Here is a 17,399-nt window from a genome sequence, read left to right on the forward strand (position 1 = left end):
TCCGGCCATCGGGTTGAGGCTCTTGCCAACAACAACTCGGGACATTGGTCTTAGCTTGCGTATATTCCGCGGAGGGGCTGCATGCTGATAACCAATCGGCATTCTACCCTCCTCTCGATTGCTCGACCGCTCTTTGCCTAACAAGTGCTGCGTGGGCCAGGTTCTGAGTATCGACAAGCCAAAGATTCATGCCAGGCCCCGCTGCTAACCCCTCATTAGGTTCGTAATTAAGGTAGTGTCTGTATCGTACATACAGTACATACATACAACCTTGTGGTGTGCTGTCGTCCTTACCCAAGTTCACGTCAACTAGCACTCGATCTCGAAGAAAGTCTCCCGATGATCGTGCCCTCAGTGAATGTTAGCAGTCGCCCTTTTCCGTTGAAGAGAGTTCCAGAGGAATGCGGGTCCCATCGGATGGCGTAACTTCATGCCTCGCTGTCGAAAACGTCGGACCCAACTAATAGGATAGCCGCCTGTAATAGTGGATGATCTGCCGCCAGGAACATAACGCTTTCCTGAACCGTCTTCCGAATCCTGTGGGTTGTAGCGTAGCATAGAGTGTCAGAGGTAGCTGACCTTTTCATTTGCATATTCCTCCCAATGTCTACAACATCCGAATTCCTGCTGACGTACGCATGTGCTAACTGACAGCTCGGCATCAGGTCTCTTAGAGGCTTGGGAAAATCCATCAGCATGTTTGTCGAGCCTGGCCAGTTGGGCCGCCTTGGCCACCTTTGTCAGGGGAGATCTGCGTTGTAGATAATGTGGTGTAGGTGCGGCGGAGGCACAGCATCATCCTCCATTGCCACCGAATGCTACCTTGAGTGTGTCTGTATGCGTATTCGGATTTCTTCATCGAGACCGGTCCTGAGGGAGGGAAGCCTGGATGTACCAATTGCTCAAAGCAACGACAAACTAGAAAGGTGTTGTAAGGTACTTAGGGCTTGTATCCGACTTGCAGTTATAGGATCTTGAACAGCCCCTCGTTGACGTCGTTTCCCCACGGGGCGGTTATCAAGCAAGACCGAAGGATTCTGTATATTAGGCCACCTCGTAATGCTCCCCCCCAATTTGCCGGTACGTATGTACACACACCTGCGTACGGATGTATTCAAAACCAGACCGGCGAATCGCCAAGCCGCGTTTGAATTTCTGCTCGAGTATCCGGATTCCGGGGTGACAGACTTGGAAACGGTTTTTAAACTGCTGTACGGAGTAGGACGAGCTGAGACTGGAAGGTGAGAAATAGGTATATATAATATTTATCGGGAAGCCGCTGATGGATCGTCGCAGCGGTCCCCGCTGCATCGCATTGGTCTTGACTCGCATTCGAGTTTGTGGCTTTGCTTGTGACGATCTCCCTTGCCCTGCAGTCCCTGGTCAACTCGATCTGGAGGTCAGTCGGGACTCGATATAGCCTGGCACTAACATTCCAGAAGCTATTAAGGCTTTATATGCGCTAAGACCAGCCGAGAAATGGAGGGAGAAAAGGGCTCCTCGCGGTGAATTCAAACGGCTCTCGAGGAGTGTCCATACCAGAGGCGGCAAGCAAGAACGAGCCTTGGGATAGCTTCAGGCTGCGACGGTGATCTAAATTAATCATGCTACATCTTGCGAACTTTGTTGTTTTTTGCCTTGGACAATTCTGCCTGGAAAATGCTTGTTTTAAAGAGACACGGCCGGCCAGCCGAAAACATCGAGTTGCCTTTCGTCCCCTGGCAAGGCGAAGTTCTGGCCGCAGGAGGGTCCCCTGCTAGCGCGCTTTTGCTGCTGAGGCCACTGCCTGCCCCATTATCCACTGGCCAATCAACAGCCTCTCTTCAGCCAGCCTGTCAACAAAAGAGCTCCTGAAAACGAAAGGACATCGCAATGAATGGGCGCCACTCAAAGTCGTGCAGCATTGCAGATACCCGACGCACCATCGCTAGATAGAAACCCGAGAATTGGGTTTCCGCAGCAGTCAACCTCTAATTGCAAACAGGTATGAATACCGGCTTGATAACTACCTGACGGATATAAAGAACTTTGGAACCGACGAGAATATTTGATTTGGCCAGTGACGCACCAAATGCTCCTGGGTTTGACGTTGCGCTGCTGTATTGTACAGTACATACGAAGTAATTAAGTTACTTACGCTCATACAAAAGTTACGCACAGTGCTGTAGAATACTGTGTAAACTTTCCACGGCTGAGGCATGGATGCATCGGTCTTGTCCCTGAACGTGCCTGCCTGGGTACCCTGAGCCCCAAGCAAAATCGCTGCTTTTTAGTGGAGTTCCAGTAAGTGGAGGTGCAGTGGTGTGTCTGAGGTGGAACTCTCTGCAATCTGCATGGATCTCTTGGAATTTGGCCGCAAGCCGACGAACGGGGCGAGGCGCTCATTTGTTCCAGGGGCTTCTCTGGCAGTGCATCTCGCGATTCGCGCCCCCTTCTTTCCACGTCTGGCATTCCCGCTCGGGACAGTGCCAGCTTTGCAACACTTCCCCAGATCCCCCATTCATCTCTTCACCTAGGTCATTGGCACCCTCTTTCTCCTTACTTCACCACCATCATTCTTGCTTTCTTTTGGATTCCCCTCTCCGGCCCTTAAACCTGCCTGGCATCAAGGTCGAAATCTGCCTCTTTAGGTCTGTCCAGAGGTGCCCCTTCCCCCTCCTCCCGGAACAGCCTCGCAGTGCCGCTTTTCCGATTTCTGTGCCTTGACTCGTTTGGGGACACGCCTTCTTTCGATTCTCTCCCGCACCTTATCGCCCGCTGGAATTTCGTCCCATTTGCCTCATAGCGATTCTCCCTCTCAAAGCTGCTTTGCTTTCCCACCCATCTCCTCGACCGGCTACTTTCGCCCTCTGCAATTAACCTGCTCGACCTAACTATCTCGGTCGAGGCCGCGGGCTCTATTTACCAATCACCTCTGGTCTGACACACCCTCACTGCTCACCCTCTAGCTCTTTGGTGGCACGGAACATCTGGGCTATTCCGATGTCCTGGCTCCAATAGTAGCCGAATCTGCAGGTGTCAGTTGTGGCACTGCCAACTTATTCGACGACAAGCTGTGACTGGCAACGCGTCCACTGGAGAAGGTGGACTTTGTCTGGGAATTGGGCCATCGAGCACGGTAGCCATCCACGATCTCCTTCCTTGGCCGCAGGCGTCCTTCGATTCTACCGTGTAACACTCGTTGAAGCTTTTCACATCACCAGTTTGGTTTCCTTGGAAAGAAGTCGGCCTTGTTCCAGCTTGCAGACCATCTCTTTGGAATTTGGCAGGTACGTGGTTCATTAATTTGTTCCCGGACATGACCCACGGGTCTGGTTCGTTTTTCGTCAAACGCTCTATTGCCTGCTGTGTTCCGCACAAACTTGATGTCAAGTCGTCTTCTGCGTTTCTGGGCCATAACTAACTTGGGCTTCGAGCAGAAATCCACTCCATCCGAAGGGTGCTCGGTCCGGTCTGAGGGGATATACACAATTCCGAGCTCTCAACCTTGGCCAAAGAATAACTGATCATTCTGGCACTACTGTTGTAGGCTGTTGATATCTACCATGGCGGCCCTCGTACAAGGTTATCCCCAACAATCGGGAACAGCGACGATGCTCCAGACGCGGCCATCATCAGCGTCTGGCATGCTGCAAACGGTACCAGTCCAGTCGAGTGGGTCATATACGTCGGGTTCCTCCCAGAGAAACAGCATTCACGCGGTCACTGCTCCTGTAGTGTATCGTGGCAGCTCAGCCCCTGTCCAACCCTATGCTTTCACGAGCACCCCGAGCCTTAATATGTCGACGCAGGGGCAGCAAACTAGATCGCATCGAACGTCGTCTTCGCCCGCGGTGCCTACCATTCAGACCCTTGATTACCTACAGTCTACAGCTGTGCGCTCCAAATACTCGGCCAGTGTGTCCATGACGAATCTGCCCAGCACTGGCACTGTTGGTCAGCAGACCAGTGCAAGCACCCGGGACGATTTCGCACTCTCTGGCGCCAGAAGAGTTACGTCCGCGCCCCGGCCGTCACAGCCGAATGGGACAGTTTTGCCGCCCTCTGCCTCAACAGGTCCTGTTCGTGGGCAGCCAGAGCGATATAGACGCTCCGCCCTGCGATCTTCGGATCCACAAGGCGTAATATCTGCTTCAGTCACGACAGCCGGTGTGAACGCGAGCAATGCCAGGAACGTACCACACCACAGCGCTACTCACCAACTACGGTTCTTAAATGCCCCGCCCCTTAATAGACCAAATAGCTTTGTAGGGACATTTTCTAGGTCAGCGATTGATGATATGGCGCTTCCCCGCAGTCAGTCTTCAGAAGAGATAAAGAGGACTCGCAGGCGGAGTATGCCCGCATTGGATTCTGCCGGTTTTCTGACCCCGCCCCAACTTAAGCAACCGGAAGAATCGATCCGCCCGAAGAGCACCGATAAGGATGACAAACCTGCCAAAACCGGGGATCCGTTGTCTGTTGGCAAGACCAACAATGACAACCGAGTTGGAAGTTCAGACAGCCGCTCTTCTGGCCGCAGCTCCAGGTCATCCTCTGTAAGTAATCCAACTGTCACCTCTTCACGCCGCCCTACGCACCCACCCCACAGAGAGCCCTGTTGCTTTGCATCGCTAACAGCGTCCTCATCGAACTAGTCCGCCAACCGCAACACGAATTCCTCTCCTCCCACCGGCAACTCCACCTTACCGACTCCCGCTCCTGACCAGGCCGGTGCTGGCCCGAACTATCCCCGGTTGGTTAATATACCTCCGCGAAGCTCGTCATCGGATGCAGCGAGCGCTAAGCGAACCGCGACCCCGTCTCCTCTTTCCAAGCCGGTGACGATGGATACAGAGGAAGAAAGTGGTTCCGCCGACGCCGCGGATTCGGCCATCCGGGAGCCCGAGAAATCGTCTACGCCTCGAGTCGAGAGCCCCGCTGTGAAGCAACTGACGGCGATCAACGAGAAAGGAGGGAGGGCAAAGAGCAAAACATCGCGACTTCGGCGGGCGTTCTCTTTTGGCAGTGCTGCTGAATTCAGGAAAGCCGTACATGAAAGCGACGTGGCAGACAGTCATACAGGCAAACTTCACAAGGAGCGGAACCCTGAAGACGCATTCGATGCCGAACAAGCACGTATTGCCCAGCAGCAAGAGGAGGCAGGCATCGGCAGCAGCATCTATGCTGGGAACAAGCTTTTTTCGGGCTCAACAGACAACCTCTCTATCTCATCCACGGCATCGTCGGCTTCGATTATGATTCGCAAGATGGGCCGCGGCATGAAGAAGGGCACTCGATCTCTGGTCGGGCTGTTCCGGCCAAAGTCTATGTTAGGCGCAACAGTTACAGATGCGAAGCAGCCTGCGGAGACGCAAGCTGCTGTATCCATGGTCACTGCCGAGGCTGAGCGAGAACGAGTCAATGTTAACCCCGATCCTCACCCACAGGGGGGTGGCACAGGATTTCCCCGGTTGGAGAGGAACTCAATCGACGCGGTCAAGGACTCCAGCGGTGAGACGGAGCGGCTTGGCAGTTCGGGAACCGACAGCACCGCCGCCAGGAAGAGCATTGTTGGAGGCGAAAAAGAGCGGGCTGAGGTGCTGGCTGCCGTTCGAAAGGGAATCCTCAAAAGTAAGTTCATACCGCAGATGGCTTAACTTGTAGACTTGGCTAATCCATCTCGTGTTATAGATCGTAGCAATTCCTCAAGCCCGTCGCCGCGGCCCTCGGACAGCAAGGGGTCCGCTTTTGACCTGCCGAGCGTACCAGCCGTGACAGATTCACCCAGTTCTAGTGCGCCTAGCACGCCGAATGAGGAGTCTCAGGGACATAGGCGAGCTGGGACAGTGGCGATTGGCAGCGAAGACTACTTTGTCTCAGCTCTCCGACTCCGTCAGGATACAAAGAGCGCACCTGGGACTCCCCGAGGAAGCATGAAGCGCAACGCAACCTTCAGTCCGCGCATCGTCTTCTTTGAGACGTGGCCGAGCCAGGAATATGACCGTCGAGGCGATATTGCTACGTGCAACCGATTGACACCGATGCTGGCTCAGCAAATCAAAGAAGAGCTAAATAGCTTCAAGATGGTAGGTCTTCCTGCGGAGCACGCCCGGTTGCTCATGGAGGCTAACAGTCGCTGTAGGAGATGGAGGTTCACGAGAACTCGAAGATTTATACACACTTCTTTTGATGATCAAGCGACGATGCCCAGCTACATCTCTTGGATCGCTTCTTTTCCATACAGGGGCGGCAAGACCCCGTCGTGTATTTGTCCAGGATTTACATTTTCGAGGCGTTATAGGGTCAGCATAGTAAGGTGTCGCGGCGTTCTCGCATCCATCTCGGCAGCTTTTGCGTCTAGAACAGGACAGCGCAGCAAAATCTAATAACCCACCCACCCACGGCAAAGATCAAGGTCGGCCTTGGTTTTTTTTCGGCTTGACGCCAGCGGACATCAATGACAGCGAACATCATTCAGTCAAGCGCTGGGACGCCATGGCGGGCAAGGAAGAAGTCTTTGTAGGGGATCACGGGGCAAGGTGTGATGGCAAGGTGGCGACGAATGAGCAGAAGTACGAAGAGGAGATGGTATCAGGCCAAGGCCGAAGGTCCCTCTTTCAGCGCGACGGCAGTCAGATGGCATATCAGGACCGAAGACCCAACAGGTGGAGAGTCAGCAGCATTGAGGACACAGCAGCACTGAGCATATTTCTGTTAATTTTCCTTGTTCTTGTTCTTCCGTTTTTTTCTTTCTCTCGTCATATCAAGCGAACAAAAGGGACTCCTCACGATGCAGATGTCGCGGGATGTTCGAGTTGGGAGGCTTAATCCTAGTTACTCTCTCGTTTGTTGGGTTTGTTTTGTCAGATTCCTGACCCTCTCTCTCTCTGTTGGTTGAGTTTGGTTCTACAAAGTCATCGCTGCCGTAGCCGTCGTTTTGTTCGATGCCGTCGTTGCCATCGTTAATACACGAAAGTCTTTGCATAGCAATCAGATGCTACTACTACATTAGTACCAAACAGTAACACGGGCGCCAGAGCGTAGCTGATGAATGATGATATGTGGTTTTTGTATAAAGCAAGGGGCGGAAGCCGACCCTTATGCTCCGATCTTGGTGTCATTCTTTCGTATACACTGCATGCGTATACATAAGATGTCTGTGTTTACCTTAGCAATGCTCTAGTATTCGTGCTAGATGCAATGGGACGGCCCCTGCGGGTGGTGCAATTCTGGCCTTGGGAGTCTGATGAGTGTGGAGAGCCTTGGCGTTCATGCTCTCCACTCATTTGCAACGGTGTGTCGGGAGTAAAAAGGGCATGCAAGCCCATAATCCCTAGTTATCTACAATACAAACACATAATCTGAGATGCTCTGCATTTCCGCTGTTTTCAATGAATGATAAGCATCTACGCTGAGGGTGTAATACCGCCTCTTTCCTTTGCTCTCATGGCCCGGATAGGTCGGCGGGACAGATGATGGCTGGCCAGGGACTCGAGGCGGAGGATAACGTCTTATATGGCTGACACGATGTTCAATGGAGCCATCCACGGATACGAGAAAGCAAGGGTTCCATTGCGGTGGGGAGCGGCGTCTGCTACGGTAAGTTACCTTACAATGATTACCATACATTACACTGACTTTTGTTCAAAGTACGAAATTTTCGCACCCAATCTGTATTGGTACTGAATAGGGGCATCACCAACACACTGTGCGTGAGGGAAGACGCGTTGGACTGTGTAAGGGAGGCACTGTTCACACTTGAGGTTACAGACCCCTGTGGGGCATTGCATCATGCCGCGTTTTCGGGAAAAAGGACGGAAGCCAATCAGATGCTCAGAAGTGAGGTGAGTTTCAGCCTTGCAGGAAGGCGGAAGCATGGCGATTGGCTTAACTTTTTTCTCTCTGTCTTCGAGATCACTGGCTACTTCAACGTTTGACATCTGTGGACCTCAAGGCGGACGGATTTCACGGGCTCCAGGTCGAATCAAGATACACACTGGCGAGTGGTTTCCTGCACAAGCTTCGCGCGTCGGTTGCGTCGCTGTCGGTCGGCGGTCGGCGGTCGCTGTTCGTCAAGATGGCGTGCGATGAAGTCGACAGACAAGCCCCCGCTGCTGTGCGGAAACCGAAACTGCATGGCCGCGCATTCTACGAGAGTATCGGTTCTCCAAAGTACATTGTTGCGCCGATGGTCAACCAGTCCGAGTTCGTGAGTAATGCGGAATAGGAAGTGGTTTTCTGAGGGAAGATTCTGAGAGCTCAATGTTAACCCCGCTGTGATTGGCAGGCCTGGCGTATGCTGTCGCGATCCTTCATGCCCGAGTCCGAGAAGTCGAGCCTCCTAGCCTACTCGCCCATGTTCCACTCCAAGCTCTTTAGCGAACAGCCAAAGTACCGCGCGAAAGAGTTTCAGCCCACAAAGCCTGGCTCCGACGTTCCCTTCCTCGACGGCAACCCCGGTCTCGACCGGCCGCTCTTCGTGCAGTTTTGCGCCAACGATCCGCAGCTTCTTCTTAGCGCTGCCAGGCATGTTGCTCCCTACTGCGATGCCGTCGACCTCAACCTGGGCTGTCCGCAGGGCATCGCCAGGACTGGGCACTACGGCGCCTTTCTGCAGGAGGATCAGGACTTGATATACAGGTTGATCAACACTCTTCACGAGGATCTCGATATTCCCGTCACGGCAAAGATACGAATTCTTGATACCAAAGAGGAGACTCTAAAGTATGCCCAAAACGTGCTCCGCGCTGGGGCGAGCATCTTGACGGTGCATGGGCGGCGGCGAGAACAAAAGGGGCACCTTACCGGATTGGCCGACTGGCAAATGATCCGTTACCTGCGCGACAATCTCCCACCGGAAACTGTTCTTTTCGCAAACGGTAACATTTTGCAGCACGGAGATGTTGAAAAGTGCCTCGCCGCCACCGGAGCTGACGGCGTCATGAGCGCCGAGGGCAACCTCAGCAACCCGGGCATCTTTGCCCCGCCGCCGCCACCCGATCAGCAAGTTCGTGGCTACTGGCACGGGAAGGACGGCAAAGGCGGTTGGCGCGTCGACGAAGTCTTCCGCCGCTACCTCGACATCCTCCACCAGCACGTGCTGGGCGCGACACCACCAGCCAGGAGACCGCTCTTCGTGCCAGGCGACGACACGGCTTGGATGAGCGAGGAGATCGTGGTGCCTGGCATGCGGCCACGGGCAGACGGGAAGCCCGGTAAGCCCAAGAAACGCAAGAACGAGCTCGCGAGGGAGAACCCGATGCTTCACTCGGCCAACTTTAGCGCCATGCAGCCACACCTGTTCCACCTTCTGCGGCACATGGTCGTGCGCCACCACGATGTGCGGGACGCGCTTGCGGGGGCGCGGACCGGCGATATGGAGACGTACGAAGCCATCTGCAGGCTCGTGGAGAAGAAGGTTGCCGAGGGCATACTTGAGTACGAGCGGACCGGCGGGAAGAGCGTGGAGGAGGAGGATGCTCCAGCAACTGCAGCTGAGCGAGGGAAGGAGGAGGGGCAGGAAGATGATCCTGAGAGCTCGGCACGGACGATACGCGAGTGCAAACGCCCGTGGTGGGTCGTCCAGCCCGTCATCAGGCCGCTGCCCAAGGAAGCCATGGCCAAGGGGGCCGTGCAGATGAGGAAGAAGGACAAGAAAAGGATGGCAGAGGAGATGGAGGCTGATAGAGGGGAAAATCAAGATGTCAAGAGGAGCAAGGACGAGGAGGCGGACGACAAGCCTGCTGCCACAGAACAGCTTGAGAAGACGACGAGCTACCCTTCGAGCGAGTTGGTAAGTGGGTAAGGCTTTCCAGTCGGTGAAGCAGTGAATCAAGCTGTCGAATCGGCGATTCGACTAGGCGGAGCGGGCACTTGCAGGAATATCATTCTGCCAAGCTGCCGGGGCATCGACCGACTTGGTGACGGTCACGGAGCCTGGCTTAAGGAACATGTATGGGAATCAATCTCCCTGGGAGTCGAGCTTCGAGTGTTCGCAATGCCTGTCCAAGGCAAGTCTTCAAGAACAGCGACGCATGCTCCAAACCCCCTACGCTCACGTATCTACAATTATACTGGACCACCAGATACCGAATTAGTGGAATCAACTGGCCAATATTTATCCGCATATTCATAAGTCAAAGTCACAGGCACAGAACAGCACTCAGAAAAAAGAAGTTATGGTTCGCAAAACGGTAACCATCTACCCTAAACGCCAATGCTCCGTCTCCTTTACCAGAAAGCCCCGGCCAAAAGCACAGCTACCAACCCCGCCACCCCCGTCGACACCAAGCTGCGAGGGAGCCTGGTCCCGGCATTCTTCCACCCATCCCGCGCCCATAGCAATACTGGCCGGCCCAATTGCGGCGTTTCGTCGATACTGCACACGCTCTGGCAAACCCCGTCGCCACTCTGACTGGCCACCTCGGTGCTGTTGAAGACCAACTCAATCCACTGGATCTGGAGGTAGGCGGAATCGCCCACGCTCATATTCCCCGTCCAGCGGCCGCCGTCGCTCCAGGCGTTGAAGATGACATTACTCTCGTCCCTGGGCGCTTGAAAGACGATCTGTGCGACAGGCTCGTCGTCAACAAACCATGTCGATTTCCCCGGAGTCCAGTCCAGGCGGTGGGTGGCCCAATCGGACCAGGTTAAGCCCCGGGGCAGGATGACGTTGCGGGATGCGTGCTCGACGACTTCGCCCTCGTCCGTGTATGCCGGCTGGTTGGTGTAGTGAACCAAGTTGCGGTCGTCGACGGTCCGGATTTCGAGGTCGGCCTCCTGCACCTCTGCGAGCGTTTCGGCGCCGCGGTATGTGAACATGGCGGTGATAGCGCCCGGTTCGCCGATTGTGCGCGCGTGCACCCGTACCGAGAGGTATTTGAATTTGGCCGAGGCCGACTCGATCTCGGCGGCTGTTTGGAAATCAGCCAGCCGCTGCGTGCGCAGCGTCAGCCACGTCTGGGTTGTGGCGCTCGTCGAGGGCTCCGTGTTGGCCTCAATGTATATGTTGTTCGGGGAGTTTGCCATGGTGTAGGAGGCGTCGCTTCGGACACGATTTGCGTTATTCCATGTCGCCAGCATCCAGAAGTCAGTCCATTCTGACTTGGAAAAGAAATCGCTGGTCATGCTCGCACCGGAGGTGCTGGCCAGGTCCTGGATGACATTTGGCGCCCGGGCGTACTCGGGGAGGCTTCTGAAGTCGAAGAAGCGGTGATGTGAGAAGTAGGCGCTCTCGTTACCGCTAGTAACGAAGCAGCCGCAATTGTTGTCCTCCGTCAGAATAGCTTCCGCTGTTGCCGCCAGAGGAATCGTGAAGGAGAGCAGGGCAATGAGACATGTCAATGCCATTGATAAGCCCATCATCGCCTGTTTAGCCGTATATGTCAGCGCCACGGGGAAAGCCATGATGAGCTGTTTAGTCGTGTTCTCTCACGGATCAACTTACCTCGCCGCCGTGCTCACTTGCCTCTCAGGTCGATACGGTACCGGACGCGGTGCCCGCCCGTGTGAAGAGGGGGCGGTTGACACAACCAGAGATGGGTGTGGGCATGCCACGGCACGTGGGAGCCGGGGAATTGGTAGCGAATTGTCTCGTCAGGGGGGTGAAGTCGTAGAGGTAGCAGAAGTGGGAAAGTTTGTAAAGGGGGAAAGAAGCTACGACTAGGGAGGAGAAGCTCCTCATATAGCAAGCTCGAGGACAAGCTGTTCTACCAAGCCCCAGAGGCAGCCAGTAACAACGAGACTGTCCACATCATTCCAACCTAGCTATGGCATGAAAGCTGCTGTCCTGGTTCAGCCAGAACGGAAACCAAATCTATTGGTCAATGCCTCGGGGATGCGAGAGCGATCCAGGCCCGTTGTTCGAGCGGCCCGTCTGAAGCAGCTCCAGCCTTTAGGGTCAGCAAGTTGACGGCGGATAGGAGACGGCAGAGACGTGGCCAGGGACCCGGGATCAGCATTTTGCCATACAAGTTGTGTACGGTCGATAGGTCAACAGCATATCCGGGTAAAAAGGAGACCGCAGTGAGAGGCTAAAAACGGCGACGCGGGACAGTAGGGAAAATTAATGGAGGCTCCTCCGGATCCCACCCCGAAACCAGAAGCCGGGGTAGCACTTGCAGCTGAGATGCGATTGCGACAGGGCTGGTCTTATCTGAACTTGAGACGGGGTTCTATAACACTGCAGCGAGAGGTGGAGGAGTCCTGTGGATCTGCAATGGCGATGACTTCCTGTTTCTGCCCGGAATGGAACCTATGTTGTTGGATTCCCGGGACACGTATGCTGGAGGTGGCGTATGCTTGATAAACCTGCGGCGAACCGAACACCTCAACAAGTCGAGGTCAATGGTCAATGGCGGAGACACATGCAACGTGATGCTGCTATTCAACGATTCAACGATATCCCCGGGCATCACCATAGGTATTATACCGTTACGTAGGCGTTGCCAAGACATGCTCTCGCATTGAGTCAAAAAATACGCTCTTGTTCAGTATAGAGGTCAATTGTGAGAAAGAGGAGAGAAAACAGAAAAGAAGATGAACCTTAAGCAGACAAGCACGAGTTGTCAAGATGCAGACGCGTGGTTTCTTCAAAGTTGGAACGAAGCAGTGATGCACAGATCGTCAACCGGCAAGTGCCTGCCCTGCGAGTGGTTCTCAGACCCACTTTTAGCCGATCGCGATCACCACGAACCACAAGTATAAAACCCCACCCCGATTCCTGAAAATTCCTCAAAGCGAGTTTCTTCAGCTTCCGATAAACGCAAACACCGTCAACAACGATACAATCAATCACCAAAGCAGTGCATCCCAATAAATACATTCCTGCTCTTAACGACACCGATTTTCCATTAGGTCAATCTTCTGGGTGGAGATTCATGGACCGGTAGAGAGAGCGTGCAAGTTTCGGTTCGTTACTAACAATTTCTCTTCTTCTGCCCTCTCTTGTTGCTCGAATTCCGAGTGACTGACGGTGAATGGGGCGTTGTGGACTTGTGCAGTTGGGTTTGGCTGTATCCCATCATCCAGTTGACCCGTGCCGGCCCCGATAGATGACCATGCCGTCGACGGACGAAGCTCCGGCTGTTGCCTCCGAGGCACGCCCGGTCCCGGAAGACAAGGGCTCCGAGAGCGAAGCGGCGCAGCCGACGTTACAAAACGAGGCGAACGAGGCGAACGAGACGAACGAGGCGAACGAGACGAACGAGACGAACGAGACGAAGAAGGCCAGGGCCCCATCCGCTGAGGCCAGCGGCTCTCGCTCTCCTTCTCCTTCCCCGTCCGACGCGCACTCCGAGGGCGAGTACACGGGCTCCGACCGCAGCACGCCCGAACCCAGCGCCGACAACAAGACGCAGCCTCCCCTTCCTGACGAGCCCGTCCCGGAGGGCCAGGCCGGCGACACCGCTGCGCCTCCGCTGCCCAACGAGCCCGTTCCCGAGCAGCCAGAAGACGATGGCTGGGAGTATCACTGGAACCCTAACGACCAGAGCTATTGGTTTTGGAACAGGTTCACAGGTATCTGGCAGAAAGAGAACCCGCGGGTGCCCAGCGACTATACCACTCCCGCCACCGCTCCGGGTGCCGCTACTACTACCACCTTCAGTAGCGCAACAGCCGCAGCAACCATAGCCACAGCCGCCCCTGGTGTCGACTCCAAAACCACCGTTCTCAGCAACCCGGCCTCCATCGCGGGGGGTTACAACCCGGCCATCCACGGCTCATACGACGAGAACGCATGGTATGCGCAGAACTTGCGCGCCACCACTACAACAACAACCGGCGGCACCCCTCCTTTCATACCCGCTACTCACGACACCACCACAGCCACCACCACATATACATACACCAGTGGAAACCCGGAATACGGCGCCGAGTACGCCACCGAGGCCTTCTTCAACCGGCACACAGGCCAATGGCAGCTGCCCGAGCAGGGCGCCGAGCGGCACTCGGACGAGGCGAAGGCGCGGCGGCAGATGCGCGCCTACTTTGACGTGGACGCGGCCGCAAACATGCACGACGGGCGCAGCGTCAAGGCGGAACGGTCCGGCATCAAGCCTACGCGGGCCGAGTTGAAAGCGTTCAAGGAGCGCAGGAGACAGAAGAAGGAGGAGAAGCGGCGGGCTTGGTTGAGGGATTGATTTTTCTTCTTTTCTTCACCTTGCTTTTCTTTTGTGCTGCGTTGCTTTCGTTTTACTGTTGGAATGTCGGGTTTAAAGGGTGGGGGTTGGGTTGGTCGGTCCAGTTGTTTGCTTTGTTCTGAATTCGGCCGCTGTTGGTGATCACACCTGCTTGGCTGCGGCAATGGTTCCTGAAAATGGGGAACGGTTTGCGATGCGCTTTTCCTGCTGTCGGCTGCCGGGTTGGGTTAGGAGTTCTCCTCTCTACCCTCGGTCCCTGCTCTTTCATCAACTCAGGCGGCTGAGAGGTACAGTTGGTGGGACCCGGCATGCTGGCACTTGTTTTCTTCCCTTTTCTTGTTCCCCTTCTGAGCATTTCCAGGAAACGTACAGGGTTGGCTGGCTTGAGCATGGGGCCAAAGGCAACGGCAAGGCAATGGCATCTGGCGTTTTGAGAGTGGCTTTGGGAATTCGGGACGGCAATGATGCGGTCATATCGAAGCTTAGAAAGTTATCCCTGAGCAAAAGGTCTCGGGACTGGGGTATTTGCAAGGCGAGGCGAGCGCCACGATGTTTGCTCCATTACGTGTAGGGATAGTTACGTACAATATCATCCGCAAATACAATAGCTTCTACAAGCCAGTGTGCTCCGGATAGCGGTGTCATTCGTCCCCATCCTCCTCTCCCTCCTCATCTTCTTCTTCCTCCTCCTCATCATCCAGAGTCATGTCTATCTGAACGCTCCCCTCACTGTCGCTCTCACTTCCACTCTCGCCGTCTCCTTTCTCCGCCGCCACCGTTGTGGTGGACACGACAGCAACTTGGCGCGGCTGTTCGGCCGCCTTGCCCGTATCGACGCGCTTGGGCGGATTGCCCGCGTCAAACTGGTCGCTCTTTCGCTTCAAAGGAGACGCCGGCCGCGGCAGCGGCAGCGACTCCTCTTCAGCCCACTGCCTCACCGTCTGCACGGTAACCGTCGCAAACGGATTCGCACTCTTTGCCATCGTCGTTGCGCTCTGACCACCACCATCGGCATCCACATCCATACCGAACCCCCACCCGCCAGCCACCACTTTGCCAGTCGCTGCTGTGCTGGGCCCAAACCCAGGCGCAACAGCTGCCACCACATCCCCTTGCCCCTCCATCAACGAGCCTCTTCTGTTTCCACTTTTATCTCCATCTCCATCCCCAACCTCACCATCACCCCCGATCAACCCATCATCATCATCATTATTATCCCACACCCCCACCCTCATTCTCGTCGAGCCGGCACCGAACCCAGCACGAAGCAAGTTACTCCTAACGACCTCCACAGCCTGGTCTTGCGGAAACGCCCGGACAAGGAAGGGCAGGATGCTCGGGTAGTAGCGGCCGCGGGTGTCACGGTAGGGGTGGAGGCAGGCGGCGAGCATGGCGTCGCGGTGACGCGAGAGGATGGCGGTGCGGTCGAGCAGGGCGCGCGTCTCGGGCGCCAGGTGGGACCCCGCCTGTGGAAGGTAAGAGAAGAGGCATGGTAGGAGGGTGTGTGCGGCTGTTTTGTTCCTATTCTCCGTGCTAAAGAAAAGGGGGTTGAGGTTGGATGAAGAGGTGGAGGTGGAGAGGGAGAGGTATGCGTCTGCGTTGGTGCTTGCGAGTTGTTGTTTTTGCTGCGGGTGCTGCTTATTTTTTGTGCCGTTGGCAACGGGTTGGGTTTGTTGCGGGTTATTGTTGTTGTTGTTGTTGTTGTTCTTGGTAGTGTTGCTATCCGGGTGGCCGGCCGCGAGGAGAATGTCTCGACAGGCGGCTTGGATCAGGGGTGTGAGGGAGGTGACGGTGAGTTTCTGGAGGGTTGGGCCTGCGAGGAGGAGTAGCTCTTTGGTGAGCATGTAGCAGGTCTCACGCATGGAGGCGATGTGATGGCTGGCGTTACACACGCGGACCATTTGGTCGATGAGGTCGGTTGCTAAAGGCAGTGCGTTTTCTCCGAGGCGGCGGAGGATGGCGGCGTGAAGGCGCAAGACGGCAATGTGGACGTCTGGGAGGACGCTCCACAGCTCCGCCTTCTCGTCTCTCTCAATGGCGGGGTTGGTCTGGATGGAGTCCTCCGAGAAGGATGAAGGAGGCGTCACGAGCGTTATCCTCGTCGTGAGGTCCAGCAGCTCTCCCAGGGGGACTGTGACTGGTGCCTTGGTGGGGGCGTCAAAAAATTCGGCAAGGAGCTCCAAAAGGCCAATGAGCCTCTCGGATCCGGCTTGCACACCCGTCCAGGGGGGAAGTTCATCGGGAGAGTCGCCACCACCGGAGGGGTCCATGGGAGTGTGTGTCGGCTGGCTCCTGTAGCCTGTGGTTGACTCCCATGATTCGACCACGGCCCGAAAGACTTGGTCGGCAGTGGCGTGGCAGTCCAGGATGGATGGCCGGATAGACTTGGCCCATTCTTCACTGCTGCCGTTTTTGGGTGCCGTATAAGACAGCAATACAAAAAGTCGCCGAGAGCTCGATCTCAAGGTATGGGGAACAGTGAGGGGGTCTGACGAAGTCGGGGCGAGATACGGCCTGATGGCAGCTTTTATCTGGGCGGCACATGGCCGCATGGTGGTTGGGTACAGCATCACGAGCTTGGAGAGGGAGCAGATGACTGTGTCGACGAAGGCTGCCGGGACTTTCAACGGTCTTCCCGAGGCAGGGGGCTTGATGAGCTGCAGACAGGCTGTTGCATAACTCTGCAATGTTGGAGTGGCCATCTCCCTGACCAGTGTCTGATAGCCGTGAAGAAGCATGTAGATCTTGGTCAAGGTGACGATGCATAACTCCTTGGAGGAAATGGGGTCGGGTTTCTTGACAGAGGTCAGCTGGTATCCCTTGGCTAATACTATCTCGAGATGTGCTCGCCTACCTGCAGCAAGCCAATGAGTCCCTTGATCCAGGGGTCTGATGCGCGCAGACTCTCCCATCCACCCACGTCTATAACGGCCTTGACCAGACAAACAGCAGAGAAGCGGCCCGAGGCATTCTTGCCGTTGAGGAGGGAGGTGATGTGTGTCCTGAGCTTGTGGACGAGCATCGACGTCTCTGAGGCTTTGTCTTTTGCATCGGTGGATGCAGAAAGGGGCCCTCCGCAGCGTAGCACATGGCCGATCAGTACCGGGCTGAGACGCGGTAGCTCATCGAGTGGTGTTGAAGCCAGCCGGCGACAGAGCACCCTCAAATCGGGCGGCGCCGCCATGTCTGTAAACTTCTGCAGGTTGAGTGAGGTTCAACCAAATTATGAACTTGCACAGAGACAAATCTTTGAAGAGCTTGCCGTCTGAAATATCA

General features: G+C 55.5%; 5 protein-coding genes across 5 annotated transcripts; 3 read left to right on the forward strand and 2 right to left on the reverse strand.

Annotated features, from left to right (window-relative positions):
- Positions 1–3,545: 3,545 nt before the first annotated feature.
- N656DRAFT_706432 (uncharacterized protein) lies at positions 3,546–6,172 on the forward strand (the record flags this gene model as incomplete). Its single annotated transcript, XM_064811354.1, has 4 exons — positions 3,546–4,553; positions 4,638–5,613; positions 5,674–6,068; positions 6,125–6,172. The coding sequence occupies 4 exons, from the start codon at positions 3,546–3,548 to the stop codon at positions 6,170–6,172; spliced, it is 2,427 nt and encodes an 808-aa protein (XP_064671716.1).
- A 1,887-nt stretch (positions 6,173–8,059) lies between these two features.
- N656DRAFT_835832 (FMN-linked oxidoreductase) lies at positions 8,060–9,787 on the forward strand (the record flags this gene model as incomplete). Its single annotated transcript, XM_064818762.1, has 2 exons — positions 8,060–8,191; positions 8,270–9,787. The coding sequence occupies 2 exons, from the start codon at positions 8,060–8,062 to the stop codon at positions 9,785–9,787; spliced, it is 1,650 nt and encodes a 549-aa protein (XP_064671717.1).
- Positions 9,788–9,999: 212 nt separating this feature from the next.
- N656DRAFT_574554 (glycoside hydrolase family 16 protein) lies at positions 10,000–11,790 on the reverse strand. Its single transcript, XM_064810145.1, has 2 exons — positions 11,429–11,790; positions 10,000–11,349 (listed from the first exon to the last, which is right to left on the reverse strand). The coding sequence occupies exon 2, from the start codon at positions 11,344–11,346 to the stop codon at positions 10,213–10,215; it is 1,134 nt and encodes a 377-aa protein (XP_064671718.1). The 5' UTR covers positions 11,347–11,349; positions 11,429–11,790; the 3' UTR covers positions 10,000–10,212.
- Positions 11,791–13,040: 1,250 nt separating this feature from the next.
- On the forward strand, positions 13,041–14,123 carry N656DRAFT_788398 (uncharacterized protein; the record flags this gene model as incomplete). Its single annotated transcript, XM_064816690.1, has 2 exons — positions 13,041–13,088; positions 13,230–14,123. 2 exons carry the CDS (start codon positions 13,041–13,043, stop codon positions 14,121–14,123), a joined length of 942 nt encoding a protein of 313 aa, XP_064671719.1.
- Positions 14,124–14,764: 641 nt separating this feature from the next.
- N656DRAFT_835836 (uncharacterized protein) lies at positions 14,765–17,307 on the reverse strand (the record flags this gene model as incomplete). Its single annotated transcript, XM_064818763.1, has 2 exons — positions 14,765–16,918; positions 16,978–17,307. The coding sequence occupies 2 exons, from the start codon at positions 17,305–17,307 to the stop codon at positions 14,765–14,767; spliced, it is 2,484 nt and encodes an 827-aa protein (XP_064671720.1).
- Between the last annotated feature and the right edge of the window lie 92 nt (positions 17,308–17,399).

This window comes from Canariomyces notabilis, assembly GCF_033297395.1.
Source record: "Canariomyces notabilis strain CBS 508.74 unplaced genomic scaffold N656scaffold_6, whole genome shotgun sequence".
NCBI classification, from domain to species: domain Eukaryota; kingdom Fungi; phylum Ascomycota; class Sordariomycetes; order Sordariales; family Chaetomiaceae; genus Canariomyces; species Canariomyces notabilis.